This window comes from Myxine glutinosa, chromosome 1 (genome assembly GCF_964187855.1).
Source record: "Myxine glutinosa chromosome 1, kmMyxGlut1.1, whole genome shotgun sequence".
In the NCBI taxonomy this organism is placed as follows: Eukaryota; Metazoa; Chordata; class Myxini; order Myxiniformes; family Myxinidae; genus Myxine; species Myxine glutinosa.
The window spans coordinates 328,497,217-328,518,878 of NC_136261.1; the positions used below are offsets into that span (position 1 = coordinate 328,497,217).

Below are 21,662 nucleotides of genomic sequence, written 5' to 3' on the forward strand. Positions count from 1 at the left end.
TGTGGATGATGGCGAGAATGTCGCTGGTGCTGATGAGTCATTGCTGCATGATGAGGAGTATGAGTTGCATACGATTTCTGGCAGCCCCGCACCAATAACGGTTGATCTTCAACTGAATGGCAAGCAGGTGTCAATGGAAGTGGACACAGGGGCAAGTCAGTCGATTATGAGCAAGGAAACATTTGACAAGCTTTGGGGCTGTTAGGCCGTGACGCCTAAATTGAGCCCGGTGAGGGCCAAACTTCGGACTTTCACCAAGGATGTTCCAGTGCTTGGCAGCGCAGCTGTCAGTGTGTCTTATGATGGTGTAATTTATGAACTGGCCATGTGGGTTGTGCCGGGCAATGGCCCTACATTGTTCGGGCGGAACTGGCTTTAGAGCATAAAGTTGAACTGGCATGAGATCAAAGAGCTGTCTGCAGTGGAGGCTCCTGGTTGTGCTCAAGTGCTGGATAAATTTCCATCTCTATTTGAGCCAGGAATTGATTCCTTCATGGGGATGAAAGTTAAAATTCATCTGAATCCAGAAATGCAGCCCATCTATTGTAAAGTTCGGTCTGTTCCCTACTTGATGAGGTAAAAGATCGAGTGTGAACCTGAGAGACTCCAGAATGAGGGGGTCATCTCTCCTGTTGAGTTCAATGAATGGGCCAGTCCAATTGTTCCTGTGTTGAAAAGCGATGGAGCAGTGAGGATCTGCGGGGACTACAAGATGACCATAAATCGCCACTCCATACAGGATCAGTATCCACTGCCCAAAGCGGATGACCTGTTTTCAACATTAGCTGGTGGAAAGTCATTCACCAAGTTGGATCTAACGTCTGCCTACATGACACAAGAGCTGGATGAGGAGTCAAGGAAACTCACGTGCATCAACACTCACAAAGGGCTGTTCATCTACAATCGCTGTCCTTTTGGGATCAGTTCAGCAGATGCCATCTTTTAGAGAAACATGGAGGGTCTATTGAAATCTGTGGCTAAAACTATCGTGTTCCAGGATGACATCCTGATCACGGGCTGCATCACTACAGAACATCTGAGTAACCTGGAGGAAGTTCTGCGTCGTTTGGACAAAGTAGGGCTCAGACAAACGTGAGAAATGCGTGTTTATGGCACCCGGAGTGGTGCTCCTAAGCAGAAGAGTCACTGCCGCTGGAATCATGCTGTGTGATTTCAAAGTCGAAGCAATCAAGAACGTGCCCATACCAGAAAATGTGTCACAATTATGTTCCTTATCGGGTTTGCTAAACCATTTTGGCAGTTTCTTGCCACAGGCGAGCACAGTGTTGAAACCCTTGCATCAGCTGCTTCGGAAAGGAAAAATTTGGGTTTGGGGCAAGGCCCAGGTTGATGCCTTCAAGGAAGCTAAAGGTCTATTGTGTTCTAACAAGTTGCTTGTTCTTTATGATCCATGTAAGCATCTTGTGTTGTCGTGTGATGCCAGTGTCTATGGGGTAGGCTGTGTATTACAACAAGCCAATGAGTCGGGCAAGTTACAGCCTGTTGCGTTCGCTTCCAGAACCTTGATGAAAGCCGAACTATGGTATGATTGATAAAGAAGCTTTAGGCTGTGTGTTTGGGGTAACCAAGATGCATCAGTATCTGTTTGGTCGTACGTTTGAGCTTGAAACCGACCACAAACCGCTCACTTTCTTGTTTTCAGAGAACAAAGGCATCAACACCAATGCATCATCACGTGTTCAGTGGTGGGCCTTGACGTTGGCTGCTTATAATTATACTATTTGTTACAGGCCTGGCACTGGGAATTGTGCTGATGCACTGAGTTGTTGACTGCCGGTGCCTGTTGCTGATTGCAACAATACTCCTCAACCTGCTGACCTTGTATTGGCTATGAATGCGTTTGAGAGTGACAGCTCTCCGGTCACTGCTACTCAAGTTAGGTTGTGGTCTAACAGAGATCATGTGTTGTCTGTAGTCAAGCGTTGCGTTATGACTGGTGATTGGTCCGGCATACCAGACTCGGAGGAGTACAAACCATATTCACGTTGTAGAGATGAGCTATCTGTCCAGTCAGATTGCCTAGTTTGGAGCAGAGGTGTCATCATGACAAAACAGGGGAGAGAGAGAGAGATTGGTTTCTGAACTACATAGTACCCATCCTGGCATTGTTATGATGAAAGCTATTGCAAGGTTTCATGTTTGGTGGCCTGGTATTGATTCCGAACTTGAATCTTGTGTTCGTCGTTGTGTTACGTGTACGCAGCTCAGTAAGTCACGAGCGAAATCGCCACTGAGCCTGTGGTCATGGCCTTCCAAACCTTGGTCCAGGATTCATGTCGACTTTGCAGGTCCGTTCTTAGGGAAAATGTTCCTTGTTGTCATTGATGCATTTTCCAAGTGGATTGAATGCTCTTTGAATATGACACTGAGAGTGATGATGATGAGCAATGATGTGTCAAACTGAGATAAGAAATACGTCTATACGTATGCTGTTGTCACTACCAACAATTTGAGTGTGCATTTTTTCATGAATATACAAACATAATTTCACAAACTTCTTCTTTTCTTGGTTTTGGTGTTCATAATCACTAATTTGACATAAGCTTTGGTTTCCTTGGGCCTGGAAACAGGATTAGCATTTAGAAATAAGTTTCTATGTCAATTACAAGCTGAGATATTCGGAAATTCTTATTTTATGGTGGCCATTTTGAAAATCCAAAATGGCGGCTTGGCGGCATCTGCGCAAATGTAAACATTGATTTTCATATTCTTGATGCCATACACTTCTCAAAAATGTACTGGTTTGCTAATCTCCATAAAATTTGAACAAAAATACATAGTGAATCTGACTAAATCCTGCAGGCCTTCGAATAGAAGGGCTGCATTGGGTTTCCAAGCAACCGGTTGATAAATAAGGGATGAGTAGGAATCCGAAGTTTGTGGGGTAACCCGCCGTGGGAGCCCCCATGATCTGAAATGGAAAAATCGAAGCTTGAGCGATTGTGCGAGCAATTGTCTTGTATTCATTTGTCAAGTTTCGGAACAATCAGCCAGGTGATAATGGAGGAGTAGCAAAAATAGCAAAAAGTTAATGGGTGGATGGATGACCGGACGACCGGACAGACGGACAAACAGACATCCGGACATTGCGACCTATTTTATGTTAATCTCTTCGAGATGAGATGACCGAGATATTGATTTACAATCTGTGCATGGACAATGATAACCTCTTTTACTACAAGAAGTGCTTAACCCCCTCTTAATATGTGGAGCCAAGGCAATAATGTAGGCTGAAACTTGGATGAATATTACCAAAGTCTTGTATAAGAAACAAAAGCTTAGGAGGCATACTATATATTCACCTATACTATATATTTATTGAAGAAATATTAAAATGAGGAAATATATAATGGGAAAGTAATGGGGTAAAAATAGATAGCAGGGAATGTGGGGAAGAAAGTAAATCATATGGAATGGGTTATTTATTTATTTATTGTTTCGTATTCAGCTTGTGGGTGCTTGGCTGCATCATTTTCTGGGGGCATAGCAGTGCCACTCATGCAGTGCCCCCATACCAGCTAGCTGGTGCTAATTTTTCCAACCTCAAAAGGATGACATGCTAAGTCAACCCACCTAGTGTTATGGCATTCAATGGCAAGACAGGATCTTAAGCCAGCCACCTTAACCATCAAGCCAACACCAGGCTTATGGAAGGGGTAATGAAAGGTGATGTAATGGTGTAATGGTTAGAGCTTCCGCTCCGAGTCTGGAAGGAAGGTGGTTCAAACACTGGCCGAGTCATATTAAAGACTATAAAAATGGCATGTGCTGCTTCCTTGCTTGCCGTTCAACATTTAAAAGGTTGAGAGCATGGGCAATCCCTATGTTTGTCCATGGATAGTAGCATCCATGGCAGACTGGGCCAAATCAGGGGTGATTCTCAATTTTTCATACTACAAGGTTGTAATTTACCTAAAACTTGTGGCTGGGTAACAGAAACAAAACCATGAAATGTTTTTTCAAAAATATTGACGTCTTACGGTAAAACAGCCCGTTACCATAGCAACCGTTACAGACGACTCAAAAAATTCTTAAAATCGATGATTTCTCAGGCTGTGTGTGACCCCCAGAGTTTATTCTGGTACCAAAAGATTCAGAATTGAAAGCCAAGGATGATTGGATAGCTTAACAATGTCTGTGACACAATTCAATACAACTTTTATTCCAAAAACTCATTTTCATCTCAAATTTAAGGCATTTGTTTGAAAAAAAAATGAAAATTTTGCTTTTTAATCATAGGATAATCATTAATCAGAGCTATAGTCAAATTAAATGTACTTTAAATTAACTTTTGTCATTGATTAAGCTTTTTTGTCTCAAATTTAAGGTCTGACATTGAACATTGATAACAAAATAAAAAACCTAGTCCCAATTGTAATCAATGGAGGCCAATGACTTCTTAGTCACAACCTCAGTGGATGTTGCCAGTCCATGCAGCTTCTCCCTGACGCCCTTCACAACCCTGTATAGAGCCTGGAGCTGCGCCTCAGATGTGGGGGCCTTGTTAGTGTTCAAATCTGTGGCGAGTCCAAGTGTCCGCTCTGCTGCGTCATTGACAACTGGGAGGTTGGCCACAACTTCCTTGCCATGACGATAGCTGTCTGAGGTGGGCCACTGTGCAACGGGGAGCTTGACAAAACTGGAGTCAATACCCAAGAGTTCAAACATGCTCCAAGAGTCGTAACCAACAAAGTCTTTGTTGAGGGCTTTACTCCCCAATTGCTGTGAGGCTGGCATCTCCTGTATCATGTTATGTGCAGTCCCATGGTACCTGAGCATAGCCCTTCTCATAGTCTGCTTGTCAGATGACGTTCTGTCCGAGAAGAGTGCCAAAGAGACCAATCTCTCTGAGAGGTACCACAAATGGTTTTGTAGCTTCTCTCGGGCCACAGTCACAAAGGACAGAAATTTGGCAGGCCACTTTGTTGGATTCTTTGCGATACTGGCCTCAGCCTTGAGGAGGTTCTTCATCAGGTACAGGTCGTTAGATGGTGCATCTGCAGCACTGGTACATGTCAACCACGCTTTAGTGTAGAAGACTGACATGAATGCAGCGAGACTGGTTATGTCTTCCAGCTCTTCGGGTGTGTAGATATCTCCCAGCTGCCGACGGAAGAGTGCCACCTTTATAGTGTATAAAGTCTTGCTCATCCAACGGGCGTGGTGGAATGCCCCAGGAGCTTTGATAGTGATGGTCCTCATACCATCAGGGACAGTCCCTCCAAGAAACAGCAGTATGAGGTGTGCCAGCTCCAGGTAGTCGTGTCGAAGAGTCTCCTTTGTGCTATTCTCCATCCACGTCTGAAGGAAGGTGATGGTGGCATGTACATGGCCAGCCAGCTCTCTCTGTTGAGCAGACACCTCGACCAATGTGGAGTTGCCCCGGTCCAATTCACTCCAAGTGTTGAGCAGTCGCTTGAACAGCTGTTCATTAGGTCCTGTGGTGGGGCCATACACTATTGAGCAAGACGCCCCTCCAACCAAATCGTGGATGTGGTGCCGACACGCCAGTTGCAGAAGACTCCTGCCAAACTCAGTCCCCAGTCTTACTACGACTCCACTCTTGACCCCAGAGTTCACTGCCGTTGTATCGAAGACAAGAGCGCCTATCCTTGATGTGTCGATTGGGTGCTCATTGAGGACCTGGATAGAAAATAAATAGAATAAGGTAAAGACACCAATGATAACTTATATTCTACTAATAATAGAACATAAGTTAGAATATACTTTATAGACTAATATCAATTTTATCATTGATCAAATTAGTGTGGAATGCCAAATTGCTAATTTGCTTCATTATTATATTAACAATAACTAACATATTCCAAGTAAATTCTTAATTTGATGTAGCTACTTACAAGTAGTTCTTTTTGTATAATTAAACAAAATCCACAACACCCTTTGGCTGTGGTACCTACAACTACACCGCTACTGTTACTTCACTTTTAGACTTTGGATATTTCAAGTTGGACAGTTTTACTGTCTTCAATGAACAAACATAAGAAACTTCCAAAATTTACAAAACTCAAATCTAAATTGTATAACTAAAAAGCGAAAAATAAGGATTGTTATTAACTTAACAGAACTGTAGAGCATAAATACCTGAATAATCTTTGCCGCCTCATTTTCAGCAGTTGACCTCCCTTCCATCCCAACAATTGACAGCAGTACCTCCTGGCCATCTGTCCCTGTCAGTATCACGGCCACTCGCTCCATGTCCTTGCCCACATGGGTTAGGGACTTGATCAGCTTCCCGTCCCAGTGCAGAGCATACATTTTGGAAGTGCTGTCACCAAGTTGCCACTTAGCGATGTCTCCCGCCTTCTCCACCCTCACAGACTGTCTCCTCTTCCCCGTTGTGTTCACTGATAGGTTGTACTGCTCCAGGTTCTTCCCGTCGTCTTTGTGAAAGGCAGCAGCCAGTTCTGTGATTGCCCTATTTGAAATTGCGTACTTGTCTGCAATCAAGCAGGCATCCTTTGGAACTCCTTCCAGCTTCTTGATGACCTTTGGGGATTGCACAGGAACAGTGTAGAGTGGTGTGTCAGTGGTCTCCTCAGAGTCATCAGTATCTTCTGATACATCTACATTAGGGGCAGTGCGCAGACAATCCCTATCTCTTCTCACCTGCTCTGCCTGCTGATCAAGAAACTTGCGCTTCCTCCTATTTGCTAATTTCTCATCGCTAGACCCAAGCGTTGCTGTACGTGTACAGCTATCCCCACGTACACCTTTTAGGTAAAGCCAGTCTTCTTTATCTCTCTTGTCTTGCTTCTCCACAGCTTGTGCTGCTTCCAATTTCTTCTCAACGTCAGGTTGAACGACCCAAAATGTCTGCCTCATATTTGCTAAGAAGTCCTTCCTTTTCTTGGTCTCTGCATCTGTCGTCCTACTCTTCTTACTCTTCCTTAGTTTGAACTCCTCAATATCCCTAAATATCATCTTCTCTATGGCTTGCCACGACTTGAGGGTAAAACCGGTATTTCCCCACCAGTCCTGCAAGTCCTTCACTACAAGCTTGACTGCATCCTTTTTGCTAGACTGAAGGTGGCTGGTTTCCTGCAGATGTCTGTGATACCCATGGTACTGGAGAACAACCAGTTCCCCTGTTGGTGGATAAGGGCCAGTGAATCCCTGGTTTCCTGGTAGATTGAGGATGGGGGGACACTTTTCGAAGAGCCACAACACGGTCTTGGCTTTTGTATCCATGCCTAATTGCCTATGTGATGCACTGTAATAAAAAAAACAATTATTAATATAATGTTTGAATGAGAAAAGTAAACAAAAACAGCATACTTGCCTGATGAATGGTTACAGTAACAACTGAAAGCAGGCATTAAAATTAATGATTGTAAGCTGCTTTTGTTAACTTTTTTTTATTGAAATTAAGATGGCCAAATTGAAACAACGTTATAACAGTTATAAAAACTGGACAATACAAGGTTGTAAAAGACAATTTAAAGTAAATTTAATTTGATTAATGGTTATCCTATGATTAAAAAGCAAAATTTTCAATTTTTTTCCATAAATATGCTTGAAATTTCAGACAAAAATCTGTTTTTTGGATAAAAGTGGTATTGAATTGTGTCACAGACATTGTTAAGCTATTCAATCATCCTTGGCTTTCAATTCTGCATCTTTTGGTACCAGAATCAACTCTGGGGGTCAAACACAGCTTGAGAAATCGTCAATTTAGGCATTTTTTGAGTCGTCTGTAACTGTTGCTATGGTAACGGGCTGTCTGACCGTAAAACGTCAATATTTTTGAATTTTTTTTTCATGATTTTGTTCCTGATACTCACTCACAACTTTTAGGTAAATTACATTGAATTAGGAAAATCACCTCCGATTTGGCCCAGTCTAATCCATGGGGAACAGGAAATTCCTCCTTAGGAAATTCCCTGCTGAGTGTGGTGAGAAAGGCGGCGGCATTATTGTGGTGTCACGGGTACCCAGAATGCCTCAAGAAGTGACGCCGTGATGGCACTTCCTCCAAGCTCAGCGTCTGTTTGTATCGTCCAACAGTCTTGTGCTGTGTCATATGTGTGTGTGTGTGAATGTGTGAGAGTGAAAGACAGCTCCACTTCGAGCTTTAGATCATGTAAAAAATAAATAAACCGTTTGGGTTGATTATAAATTCTGTGATTTTTGCATACGTAATATGTAGAAGACCCCTTATCATGCTGATGATGTCAGCATTGAAAAAACGAGTATGAAACTTTTCCTTTCCTGTTCTTTAGATTTAAAATGCACAATACAATTGACATGTTTAGCAGCCATTGACAATTTGCCCTATGTTCTTAAACTTTAATCGAAAGTGAATAATTCAGCTTGTAAATCATTCATATGGCGGACAAAGATCTAAATTAACACACATTGGTGTACGGCACTTTTCCTATGAATTACATGGACATTAGTAGAAAATATATAAACATATTGCATGGAGGATTTGAACCTCAGTTTCTCACATCATGTGGCAGGGGTTCATGTGGAAACACGAGCAGCCGGTTCTGTTATTCTACCAGCCTCAACTTGTTTGTAAAGAAACAAAGAAAAATCAAATTTTCCAAATTATTCAAAACCGAGTCTGAAATCATGGTAAATACAAGTGGAACTGCTGACATTGTGGCTGCAATCTGAAGGGAAAATAGATTTGGAGGAGTTTTGCAAACCTGAACCAGACATCTGGGTAAAGTGTAAACAAGTCTGGCTTTTTATGTTGCGAAAATTGTGAAGCTGATGTTGAAATACACAGTTAATTATTGTACACACACGAATACTATTGGCATTGCCAATTTACACAGATTATAAAATTGCACTGTTTTTATTAAATTTTATTGCAGAGTGTCAGAAAATTCAAAACGATGGGAATAATTAAGGGATTAGAAGAAAAAAAAACATGTTGCTAGAAGTTTCCATCATGTTTCAGTGTCATCATCATGTTTTCATCATCATGTTTTCCATCATGTTTCATCATGATGTTCATCATGATCTTCCTGTTGGAATCATCGAGTCTTCACAAGCCTATGCTTGTTTTTGATTTTGTAGTGTCTTGTAAACTCAAGATATAACACTTTGTAAACAAAAGGTGCAGTATAACGTGTACACGCAAGAGTTGTGGCTCACAAAAGAACATGGCTTTCATCCAGCTTGATCTCCAGAAATGGGAAAATTCTGATCACTGCCAATCTGCTTCAGAGTGTCTTGGCACTCAGCCAGGTGGTTATCTTGCACCGGGAACTTTCAATTCACCCATCAACCTGTGACTGAAATTTTTTATCAAACAAAAGACGAGTTTAAACCAGCTCAACATAATTATCCCCACACTTTTTGAAAAAACGGGGGGATGTTGTAAACGGCTCCGTCTGTGTGTCACGCTATCTCCTCATAAACAGTTGGGTGGAAATTCACCAAAGTTGATAGGGTCATCACATGGGAAGAAGGTGTAATTTAGCTCTTGCATGAGCCTCGACTTGGTAGACAAAAAACAAGACCAAAAGTCTAACGGCGGCGTAGCCGGGCTTGTAAAATATTATAAACCACAAACACGTATGATTAGCTTTTTAAGCAGTTGCTAATGCTGTTTATAACATTAAACAAAGAAATTTGGAGGAAACCAGACATCCATGAGGTAAGTTTCACTTACAGAACTGAGGGAAGATCTACTGTAATCTATATACCCCACAAGAATTAGAGGTTGCTCATTTACCAAGCAGCTAGCTATGCTTGCCAAACCAGCCGTTCCTTAACGGTTTTGAATGGAGTGCTTGCTCGAATGCTGAAACCACTTGGCGATCTCTCCACAAAAAACTTGATAAATGAACACACACCCAATGTTCTTGAGACCCGACCACATATCGACTGTAATATATATATCCCAAAGGGGAATGACCCTTTCTGCAGCTCCCGTAGTGAGCGGGCGTAGGCCTACTAGTAAATTAAAATGTCGGTCGGTGGAGTCAGCCGTCGTAACGACATCATAGACGTAATGACGTCACAAACACAAAACTGCCGCTTCTTTAATATGTAGAACATGATATATTTTAACTTCCAGTACGTTTGCAGTCACTACGAAGGGGTTAGTGTTACGATTAGATTTACTATAATATTAACGTTACGTTATCATTATTTTGAAAATGATATTAATATCAAAAAACTGAGGCGAATTCCTTACTTCCACGTTATTAATATTCGTACCGGACACCGCTTATCACTGAGTCATTAACCATACACCGCTTCAATCTATTAATTTTGTATTCATGACATTGGGATTAAAGTGTTATGGTTATATTTACTATATTATTATTATTATTATTATTATTACGAAAACGATATTACTGAAACGATACACTACTGTATTAAGAAACCTGGCCTTCATTTGTCGGAAGAAGCAAACTATTCTTCCAAAGCAAACTGCTCTCTCTCATGCACAGATTTATCCCATCTCGTCTTCAGTTGTCTTACCCTTCCTCCCGTCCATGGTACACTGAATCTTGTGGTGAGGCAGTTGCCCTGAAACAACTTGCCTTTGCGTCTTGGAAGGCAAATCCAACTGAAGGCAATCTCAGTTCCTTCCACCAAGCTCGAAACAAGTGTGTTTCTACCCTCAGGAGTGCCAGGAAGCACTATCTCTCCACACTCAAGATTGAACTCTCAAACCTGTCTCCTTCCTCCAAATCCTGGTGGCGTCTGGTCAAATCCGTTTCTGGCGTTTGTTCCCCCTCCATCCCCTCCCTTACCTCAAATGGCTACACAGTTGACACCGCACGTGACAAAGCCGAATGCCTCAACTCTGTGTATGCCTCAAAATCTTGTGTCCCAAACCCATCTCTCTCTGTTCCCACCTTTCCCAGTCGAACCCAACTGCTCCTGGACTCTGTGTCCTTCTCTCCTGACAAGGTGGAGAAGTTTTTATCGAACCTCGACTCTGATTCTGCAACTGGACCAGATGGCATCAGCCCTCTGGTCCTAAAATCCTGCTCTGCCACTCTTTCTCACCCTCTCTCTGTTCTTTTCACCCTCTCTTTTGCTCAAGGTCATCTGCCAACATCTTGGAAATCAGCAAACATTACCGCTTTACACAAAAAAGGTGCAAAAACAGATCCTTGCAACTACAGACCAATCAGCCTGCTCCCAATTATCAGCAAAGTCATGGAATCCATCATTGCTTCAGATATCAAATCCTTCCTCTTCTCCAATGGCTTGATCTCTGATCATCAATTTGGATTCAGACCAGGTTATTCTACTCTGGACATGTTGCTTCTGCTGTCTCAACAATGGATGGAGGTCCTCAATGCCAAACAGGAAATCAGAGCTGTCTCACTTGACATATCACGTGCCTTCGATACGGTCTGGCACCCAGCTCTGCTCACCAAACTCACCTCCTATGGTATTCAGGGAAATCTCCACTAATGGCTTGCGGATTTCCTCTCTGGTCGTAGGCAACGTGTGGCCCTGAATGGATTTCTCTCATCTTCCCTTCCTGTTCTGGCTGGAGTTCCCCAAGGTAGTGTTCTGGGCCCTGTGCTATTTCTGGTCTTCATCAATGACCTCTCCGACTCTCTGGAAAATCCTCTCTATCTCTTTGCTGATGACTCCACTATCTGCCGCTCCATTCCTCATCCCTCAGATCGGCAGTCTGCAGCCTCCTCACTCTCTGCAGACCTGGACAAAATCACAGACTGGTCAAACAAGTGGAACATGTCTTTCAATCCTGACAAATCTCACACTCTTACAATGTCTCTCCGAAAGGACCGACTGGACAACCCTGCCATCTACTTTCTCAACAATCCTCTCCAAGAAGTTCTGTCGCTCAAGCTTTTGGGTCTCACTATCTGCCATGATCTTTCTTGGGAAAACCACATTTCCAAGCTGGCCTCCAAAGCCAGTCGCCGACTGGGCATCCTCCGTCGTGCGAAGTCCTTCCTTGGCACACCTGAGCTCCTCACCACATACAAGGCTTTCATCCGCAGCTCAATGGAATACTGTTCCCCCCTCTGGGCTGGTGCTCCTGCCTCACACCTTGCTCGGCTTCACGCTGTTGAGGCCAAAGCTTTCAGAATCATTGGAATCTCCTGCGATGTAGTCAACTCCGAGGGCCTTTCACTCACTCACCGCAGGCAGGTTGGTGGTCTTTCTGTCTTCTACCGACTCCTCTCCGGCCTTGCTCCCCCAGCTCTCTCTGTGCTCTGTCCCCCCAATATTCCTTCAGGTCGCACAAGATCTGCCTGCAACCCTCTTATGGTTAAACTGCCAAAGTCTAGGCTCTCTGCTCACCTTCACTCTTTCATTCCCCTTTTCTCCCGCCTCTGGAACAAACTCCCCCACTCCCTTCAATCCCACTCCTCCCTCCAGGTCTTTAAAACAGCTGTTCACCACCATCTCTTATCTTCCCCCATCGAAAACCTTGATCTTTTCTACCCCTGGTAATTCACCCCAGAGTCCTTGCAGTGTTCATATGTTTTATTCCTCTCCCACCTCCCCCCAAGTCCTCCCGATGTCCCTGCTCTCAATGTTGTGTTTGTGTCCTTCCCCCTCTCTCCCCATCTTGTCTGCCGCTCCCCTTCTTTTTTGTGTGTCGGTTTGTCTTTTTGTGTGATTAATGTTAGCTCTTTCACGAGCCTCGATCTTGTATACAAAAAACAAAAAAAACAAAAAAAACAAAACAGAGTTCTGAAGATGAGGCATAACGCCTCAGGCCTTATGCGTACCGTAATGTTGGAAGAGCTGTAACGTCTATGCTTTCAATATTTCATGGTCATTTTGACAATCAGTTTGTGGTTCACACTGAATGAAAAACGTAAAGGAAGAGCATTGTGATTGTGACATATGACAGGTTCGACGATATGTTTTGCCTGAACGAAATTGGAATTAAAATGGCGGAGTGTGGAGAGTCAGCTGCCGCACCGCCGTAATGACATCAGATGTAATCACATCACCGTGTCATATGACCAGATCCTCAGCTCTGATTGGTATACGTTTAAGGGGACATACATACATACATACATACATACATACATACATACATACGGACAGACAAACACTGTTCTAGACAGCTTTGCCCTATGGGTTACGCCGTAAAAATTTGGCCCCACCCTTTGGGGTGAGGTCAAAAGGTCAAGTACCGCATAATCGCATATGCAATTACAGGCACATTTTAAACTTTGGAAATGCAATCAACATTGGGCGATTATATGAAACATTTAATGATTTTTGGGTTCATGCTCTAGGCCTAGGGGATGGAGACCTGGCGTCATAGGGAAAAAAATTATCTCAAAATTTGATATTGGACATTCTTGAAAGAAATAACTTTTTGCCACTTTTTTTTGACTTTTTTTTTTTAGACCCTTTTAAAAGCTTTTTCCCACTTTGCTTTAGGTGGGAAGCATGGGGATTTACTATGGAACGCCATCAACTTCACTCTCGTTTTATTTGCTAAAGTATGTTCAACACAACTTTTTTATTTAACTCCCAATGTAACACAAGTTACCCACTTGATTTGACAATGGTTCCCTCCGTGAAAAAACAAGTTGAGTGACACATAACCCTATACTTGACAGGCCACAACATCTCAGCTTCCATCAGAAATTAACCTCAACTTCTTCTTTCGTACCGCTCTTCTTTCATCATGGTGATTGCTCCCTTGCACCGACCCAGGGGTGTAAACTGAACAAATATGTATCTAAATTTAAAATACGAGCAGTAAAACTTGGCAAATGTTGTTTTTTTGCTATATAAATGTGATGGATTCCACCACGAAGAATATTTTTTATCTCACTGCTTGACACCCCCATCCCCAAACAAGTGAGAAACATACCAACTCCACAATCACTTAATACACAACATTGAGGATTTTAAGAAACTCTTTGAAAAGTAAATATAAAAACTTTAAAGAAATTTTGTTTTGGGAAATATCAAGACGGCAGTTAAGTCTAGATTAGAAACTATAAGATAATTTGTTATACCAATAGGATTTTGATTTATTTTGGATTAGAATTTTAAAATTAAACAAGTGATGACAAAAATGAAATTGGGATGGAAGATTCATCTCACTGTGATTGCAAGTTATGTTCAGATTGATTTCAGGCAAAAAGAAGAAAGAGTGAAAACAGAACAGAAATTGACTTTTAACCAACAACAATGTAAGAAATGAAAATTGATGGTTTTATGGAACCTTGACATTTGACCGTTTCATCTGAAAAAAAAATGAAACGACTTTTAGCCTAATGTGCAAATTCTTAAATTTTCAGGTCAATTGGATGAAAATTTACGATTTTATGTGACGTTGACCTTTCAAACTTTTGACCAAATTATTAATTTGTCTTCTCCATATTCTCATAAGGATTTGTTGAAAATTTGATCAGAAAGGTTGAAATGGTAAAAATGTTACGGCCGAGACAGACACACCTGGACACACACACAGACACACACAGACACACACACCCAGATACACACACCCAGATACACAAACACACACACACACACACACACACACACACACACACACACACACACACACACACACACACACACAGAAGTGATTGCAAAACCCCATCTCCTGCTTCACGGGAGATCAGCTAATAATATTTAAGAGGTTGAAAATGTCAGCAGGTATTTCAATCTAGATCTGAAAGACAAAATGCTTAACTCATAGATGGAAACGAGTGATTGGACTTTCGAAAGGCTTATCTATATTGAATTGGCGATAAATAAATACAATATGATTTAAAGGGTCGAAATAGAGTGACCTTTCAAAAGGAATAAAAAAATGAAAACTCTGTTACGTCTCACCATTGGTTTATTAGTCACATGATGCCCTCTCTCGAGGACACGTGACTTGATCATGTGATTCTCTTGAGAGGATACTTAACATTACGCACATGATTCCTGCACGGTTCTACAACAACTACAACAGTCACGCTGTTATCTTCCTCCTGAAATAAAAAAAACGAACATTAATATTGAGCCACCACCAACAAAATAAATCAAACGTATCAGCAGTTCTATGCACAGAACCTCCGGTCACCCCTACTGAAAGCCAAATAAAACATTGATTTTTGTAGGTCGGCCATCTTCTAATCATATATCAAATTTTTGTGAATGAATATGGATTAATTCCACTGATTTTAGCGATTTGAGCCCTCTCGTCGGTGGGATGTTAGCCCCCCCCCCCCCCCCCCGGTCGGGGACAGCCTGGCGCCGCCACTGCCTATATGGCCGTCACCTGGTGGAACTTCCCATAATAGTAATGGATTCATTGACTAAATATGTTGGTTATGTGACTAAGACCAAGTTTTTTAGGTTATATATAAGCTGGATATTGCAAAAACATGACAGACACATGATTTGACCTTTGACCTTGACCTGACCTTGACCTGGGCCTCTAAAATCGGGCAGCCCCCTCTCAAAAGTTTTGTATGGTCCTAAAGTAGAACTGTGCCAAATTTGGTCCTTTGGGCCAGTGTGTCACGATATCACTTAAATTTGGACTTTAGCCACCCCACTATTTTGCTCAAAAGCTGTAATAAATGTGCAAAACAGTTGTTTATTGTTGGAAGTTATTTGGAATGGATTTATTGTGGAATGAGTAATGCCTTGTTGTTTTGCCATGATGTTGATTCCCATAGCTGCTCTGGGCATGGGTTTTGCTCATTTTGTCTTCATTTGTGGACAAACAAATATGAAGCCTCGCTATCTGGTTTGTGGAAACACTTGGCTAAACATTTTTTATTGAGATACCGATCAGTTTTTGTATACATAGTTGAGGCTCATGGAAGAGGTAGTACTAGTACACTGAATGCATCAAGGAACAGCAGAGAGAGGGGAGAAACACCAACACCACAGTTAAATGACAAGATAGAAGCAGAGTTGGAGAAACAATGGGTGTGAGGAGGAATGGGGGCAGGAGAGTATGCAATGGGTGGACAAAATAGATACAGAAGGAAACTCTCAGGAGGGAAGACTGGGAATTTAGAAGGAAGAGGGATTAGGGTGAGAAAATGGGGGGAAGGGGGCAGGAGGGGTTCACCGAGGGTAGAAAAGATCATGGTTTTGGTTTGGGGACAATCTGAGATGGTGGTGTACAGACAGCTATGTTGAAAACCTGGAGGGATGAATGAGATTGAAGGGCATGTGGAAGTTTGTTCCACAGGCAGGGAAAAAGAGGAATAAATGAGTGGAGATGAGCAGTGATCCTGGATTTATGTAGGTTCACCAGAAGGGGGTTGATGGTGGACCGTGTGTGCCCTGCAGAGACCCGGGTGGGGTGGGGAGAGTGGGAGGAAGGGGTAGAGAGAAAGCACGGAAAGAGCAGAGGGTGCAAGACCAGAAAAGAGGCGGTCGAAGACCGAGAGACCACCATCCTATCTGCGATGGCGAAGTGGTAGACCCATAGACGCAGCTTCATCGCAGGAGATTCCAATAATCTTGAAGGCCTTGGTTTCCAATAGTCAAGCTGAGCAATATTTGAGGCAGGGGCGCCAGCCTCGAGGGGAGAGCAGTACTCCATCAAGCTGTGGATGAAGGCTTTATAGGTGGATAGGAGTTCAGGTGTGCCAAGGAAGGACTTGTTACGACCTTGTTGTTGACCTTGTTGTACATGCCATCTGCATGATGGCAGATGCCCAGTTAGCAGCTGGGGCTTTATAGGTGGATAGGAGTTCAGGTGTGCCAAGGAAGGACTTGTTACGACCTTGTTGTTGACCTTGTTGTACATGCCATCTGCATGATGGCAGATGCCCAGTTAGCAGCTGGCTTTGGAGGCCAACTTTAAAATGTGGTTTGCCAAAGAAATATCATGGCGGATAGTGAGACCCAGGTGTTTGAATGACTGAACTTCCTCAAGAGGATTATTAAGAAAGGATTATTTTTAATGATTATTTCTTTAAAATTGTGGAGAGAGGGGGTTGTCAGACGGTCCTTTCGGAGAGGGCTGGTGAGCGTGTGAGATTTGCAGGATTGAAAGCCATATTCGAGATGTTTGACCAGCTTGTGATTTTTGGAAAGGTCTGAAGAGAGGGAAGAGGTTGCAGCCTGCCTGTTTATACATTCTGGCATCCTGCCTTACTCTGCCAACTCTCTGCCCATGGCATCCAAGGCCAACTCCACACATAGCCTACTGTCTTCCTCTACTCGTAGCCAACCTGTGGCACAACGGAATCCTTTCATCATCTCTCCATGTCTGCATCTCCTCTCCGGAATCCAGTCTCCACCCCAAGTCAATGTTCTTGGCCCAGTCCTATTCCTGATCTCCATCAATGATCTCTCTGATTCTCTGGAAAATCCCCTTAAATGTCTCTTTGCTGATGACTCCACCCTGTGTCATGACATCCCTCAGTTAATGGATAGTAGATTTTTCTGGGATCAATTTCAGCACATTTACATCTTGCTAATGGGTATGCTGAGAGAGTTACCAAATACAGGAGAAAGAACCTAAGATGATAGAAATATCAGTCCCAGTTCATCTCAAAGATGCTCCAAAGTTGAGAAGCGAAATACCATATCAGGTACACTAAACATATTTTTCTTTGCTTTACATTACAAATGCAGAAAAAGCACATATAATTCATGATTACATAAAAAAAACTCCTGGTTGATTCCTTAAAAATGGATATCAGCTCCGTCATCGAAAACATTTGTAGAAATTATTTTAATTCACTGAACACTTTACACAGGTGTTAATCAAGCACAAATATGTTTTATAACAATGAGGAAACAATAATTTTGGTCCCACTGGCCTGGCATGATGGCCTAGACGTACGCGCACTCATCTCTTAGCTGTCTAAACTTGGTTTGAATCCCAGCCCAACTATAAACTGTCATCCTGGTGTTTCACAGGCAGGGCGATTCATCAAGGTGTGTGCCGTCCCGTGGATGGGCGTTAGGCAGACTCCCCATCTGCCGGTTTTAGTTGGTGGACATTAAAGGTCCCACAGTGTCCTTCATGAAGAATAGGCGATCTATTGTTGGCAACAGGGCCAAAAAAATTCCCAAACTCTACCCTAACCTCACGTTCCCTCTGTCCCACCAAGGGAACAAAGTTAACTAGAGCTTCCAGGGAAGCAGAACTCAACTGAACTGACTGGACAACTTTAAAGTAGGTCAGTTGTCTGTGCTAGATTTGACTTAAATGAAAAGCCAACAACCTTGTGTAATAATTTTAAGGTCCTTGTATCCTTATACTTGTCCTTGTTTTGTGGAAGTTAAAGTCTTAACGTCGTTTCGGAGCTGAAAACAATATGGCGGCCATTTTGTGACGGATCGGGTTGGAATGCAATAGCAACCTACCTTGTGTGGTAAGGGTTAAACATTCTAAGTTTGATCAAAATCTGTTAATATTTGTGGACGCTAGAGTGTCAACGTCGTTTTCATGACCAAAAACAAAATGGTCGCCTAAGTCCGCCATTTTTCAACGGATCGGGCTGAAATGTAATACCAACCTGGTCCTTGGGGTAAGGATGCTGCATTGCTGCATGTCAAGTTTGATCAGAATCAGTTGATATTTGTGGACGCTGGAGTGTTAACGTCGAAAAGTTAACGGACGATGGACGCCGGAGGGTTCAGTATGTGATGAACTCAACTGGACGACAGTCCAGTTGAGTTATAAATGGTCAACCCTGAAGGGAGTCGCTATGCCCCTCAGATGGGTATGCAGATTAGTAGTAGCAGTAGCAGTGGCGCACTGTCAGTACGTTACTTGTTTGTCTTTTGTGACCTCGATCTTTCATGATCCTATAGTTTGTATACAATAATTCTCTGTGATAAATTCATGTTAACTAAACTAAAGAGCAAAGTACATAAGACCTTCAATAGACTATTACTGTGAAAGACTCTGCACTTTAATTCATGGTTCAGGAGAACATCCTTGTTGTACATGCCACAGGTTGGGATCTTAGGATTTTATTGATCATTCTCTGCTTCAGGCCATGGTATTGGTACATGCTTGCTCTGTACATTGACTCATGCATAGACTGGCAAAGAATTCGAACAAGTACAGATACATTCAAAGTACACCGCCCCCATGCCAAATAATTAAATATCCTACAGCGCAGCATTGCCGGGGCGCCTCCGGCGCCCGGCAATACCGCAGTGCAGCTCATAGAGGCTGCATTGGGAGGGAGAGGTGTACACGAATTGATTGATTAATTGTATAATTAAAATCAATAAAATATTATCACAAAATATTGTCTTAATCAATTGGCTAATAGCATAACTAAACCACTAGTGCTTCATCCGAAGATGTATCTTTTAGAAATTTAATTAAATTAAGTCATTAATAAAAAATAATTAATTAATTGATTAATCAATAAATAATTAATCAATTAATCAATAAATAATAAATCGATTAAATGATTAATCAATAAATCAAAAATATCCTTGATAGCCACATCACTTGGTCACTGTCATGTCCAAATATTAGCTTCCCAGCTCAAAAGGTGCCTGAGATATTGGCCAAATGAGAAAGAAAAGAAATAAATGATAATCATAAAAAAATTAAATTATTAATCAATTCGGTCACAGAACACATTAACCACCACCATTTCATCAGAATCTGTAACTGATGTTTTTTTTTTATAGTAATTAATCGAATAATTAAATAATTAATCGATTAATTGATTAATTGATTAATCAATAAATCAAAAATATCCTTGATAGCCACATCACTTGGTCACTCATGTCCAAATATTCGCTTCCGAGCTCAAAAGATGCCTGAGCTATTGTCCAAATGAGAAAGAAATTAAATAAATGATTAATAATGAAAATAAATAAATAATAATCGTAAAAAAATTAAATTATTAATCAATTCGGTCAGAGAACACATGAACCACCACCATTTCATCAGAATCTGTAACAAAAACAAAAACAAAAAATTCGTCATTAATCGAATAATTAAATAATTAATCGATTAATTGATTAATTAATAAATCAAAAATAGCCTTTGCAGCCAAATCACCTGGTCATTGGCATGTCCAAATATCAGCTTCCTAACTCAAAGGTGCCTGAGTTAATGGTCAGAAGAGAAAGGAAATTTGATTAATTAAATAAGGACTTAATTAATCGCTAATAATTAAATAACTCCTCAATTAATTGATTAATCAAAAAACAAAAAATACTGTTTTTGAAAAAGGACTTGCTCACGATTGTGCCGAAATTTCAGCTTCCCAGCTCAAAGGATGGCTGAGATATCGCCCAGACAAACAAACAAGAAAGAAAACAAGAAAACAAGAAAGAAAACAAACAAGTACACATACATTCAAAGTACACCGCCCCCATGCCAAATAATTAAATATCCTACAGCGCTATCTATAGCATGCTAATATCCTACAGCCAAATATCCTACTGCATTGGAAGGGAGAGGTGTACACTAATTGATTGATTAATTGTGTAATTTAAATCAATAAAAGATTATCACAAAATATTTTCTTAATCAATTGGCTAATACCATAACAAAACCACTAGTGCTTCATCTGAAGATGTATCGTTTAGAAATTTAATTAAATAAGTCATTAATAAAAAATTAAATAATTAATTGAGTAATCAATAAATAATTAATCAATTAATCAATAAATAATTAAGCGATTAAATGATTAATCAATAACTCAAAAATATCCTTGATAGCCACATCACTTGGTCACTGTCATGTCCAAATATTAGCTTCCCAGCTCAAAAGGTGCCTGAGATATTGGCCAAATGAGAAATAAAATAAATAAATGATTGATGATGAAAATAAATAAATAATAATCATGAAAAAATTAAATTATCAATCATTTCGGTCACAGAACACATAAACCACCACCATTTCATCAGAATCTGTAACTGATTTTTTTTTGTTTGTTTTTTTTTGTAATTAATCGAATAATTAAATAATTACTCGATTAATTGATTGATCAATAAATCAAAAATATCCTTGATAGCCACATCACTTGGTCACTCATGTCCAAATATTAGCTTCCGAGCTCAAAAGGTGCCTGAGATATTGGCCAAATGAGAAAGAAAATAAATAAATGATTAATAATGAAAATAAATAAATAATAATCATAAAAAAATTAAATTATTAATCAATTCGGTCAGAGAACACATGAACGACCACCATTTCATCAGAATCTGTAACTTTAAAAAAAAAATTTTTTTCATCATTAATCGAATAATTAAATAATTAATCGATTAATTGATTAATTGATTAATTAATAAATCAAAAATAGCCTTTGCAGCCAAATCACCTGGTCATTGGCATGTCCAAATATCAGCTTCCTAACTCAAAAGGTGCCTGAGTTAATGGTCAGAAGAGAAAGGAAATTCGGTTAATTAAATAAGTACTTAATTAATCGCTAATAATTAAATAACTCCTCAATCAATTGATTAATCAAAAAACAAAAAATATTGTTTTTGACAAAGGACTTGCTCACTACTGTGCCGAAATTTTAGCTTCCTAGCTCAAAGGATGGCTGAGATATCGTCCGGACAAACAAACAAGAAAACAAGAAAACAAACAACCAGAGTGAAAACTGAGTACTCCCTTTCAGCGTGCGTCACTGCCGAGCCCCCTTCGGTGCCCAGCAATGACGATTTGCAATGCCTGGAGATGGCATAGGAAAGGTGCGGTGTACAACAAACAAACAGAGTGAAAACTGAGTACTCCCTTT

At 41.1% G+C, this 21,662-nt stretch overlaps 2 protein-coding genes across 5 annotated transcripts in view; one reads left to right on the top strand and one right to left on the bottom strand.

Annotated features, from left to right (window-relative positions):
- The window catches only part of LOC137417604 (uncharacterized), a 178,012-nt gene that overhangs the window by 3,308 nt on the left and 153,042 nt on the right, over positions 1-21,662 (top strand). Inside the window, exon 2 of one of the 4 annotated variants that reach the window (XM_068103506.2) lies at positions 2,225-2,309. The exons of the other annotated variants lie outside the window; for them this stretch is intronic. Within the exon in view, the coding sequence (XP_067959607.2) occupies positions 2,295-2,309 (15 nt within the window). The 5' untranslated portion in view covers positions 2,225-2,294. The remainder of the gene's footprint in view (positions 1-2,224; positions 2,310-21,662) is intronic. 4 annotated transcript variants of the gene reach the window in all.
- Positions 4,156-7,230, bottom strand: LOC137417606 (uncharacterized). Its single transcript, XM_068103510.2, has 2 exons — positions 6,124-7,230; positions 4,156-5,664 (listed from the first exon to the last, which is right to left on the bottom strand). Exons 1-2 carry the CDS (start codon positions 7,228-7,230, stop codon positions 4,384-4,386), a joined length of 2,388 nt encoding a protein of 795 aa, XP_067959611.2. The 3' UTR covers positions 4,156-4,383.

Bases quoted from the DNA above. Each gene is read 5' to 3' on its own strand.
- LOC137417606 (XM_068103510.2), bottom strand. From the start codon at position 7,230: ATGGATACAAAAGCCAAGACCGTGTTGTGGCTCTTCGAAAAGTGTCCC. The intron at 5,665-6,123 runs GTATTTATGCTC...TTTTCTATCCAG, and splicing joins AGGCGGCAAAGATTATTCAG to GTCCTCAATGAGCACCCAAT.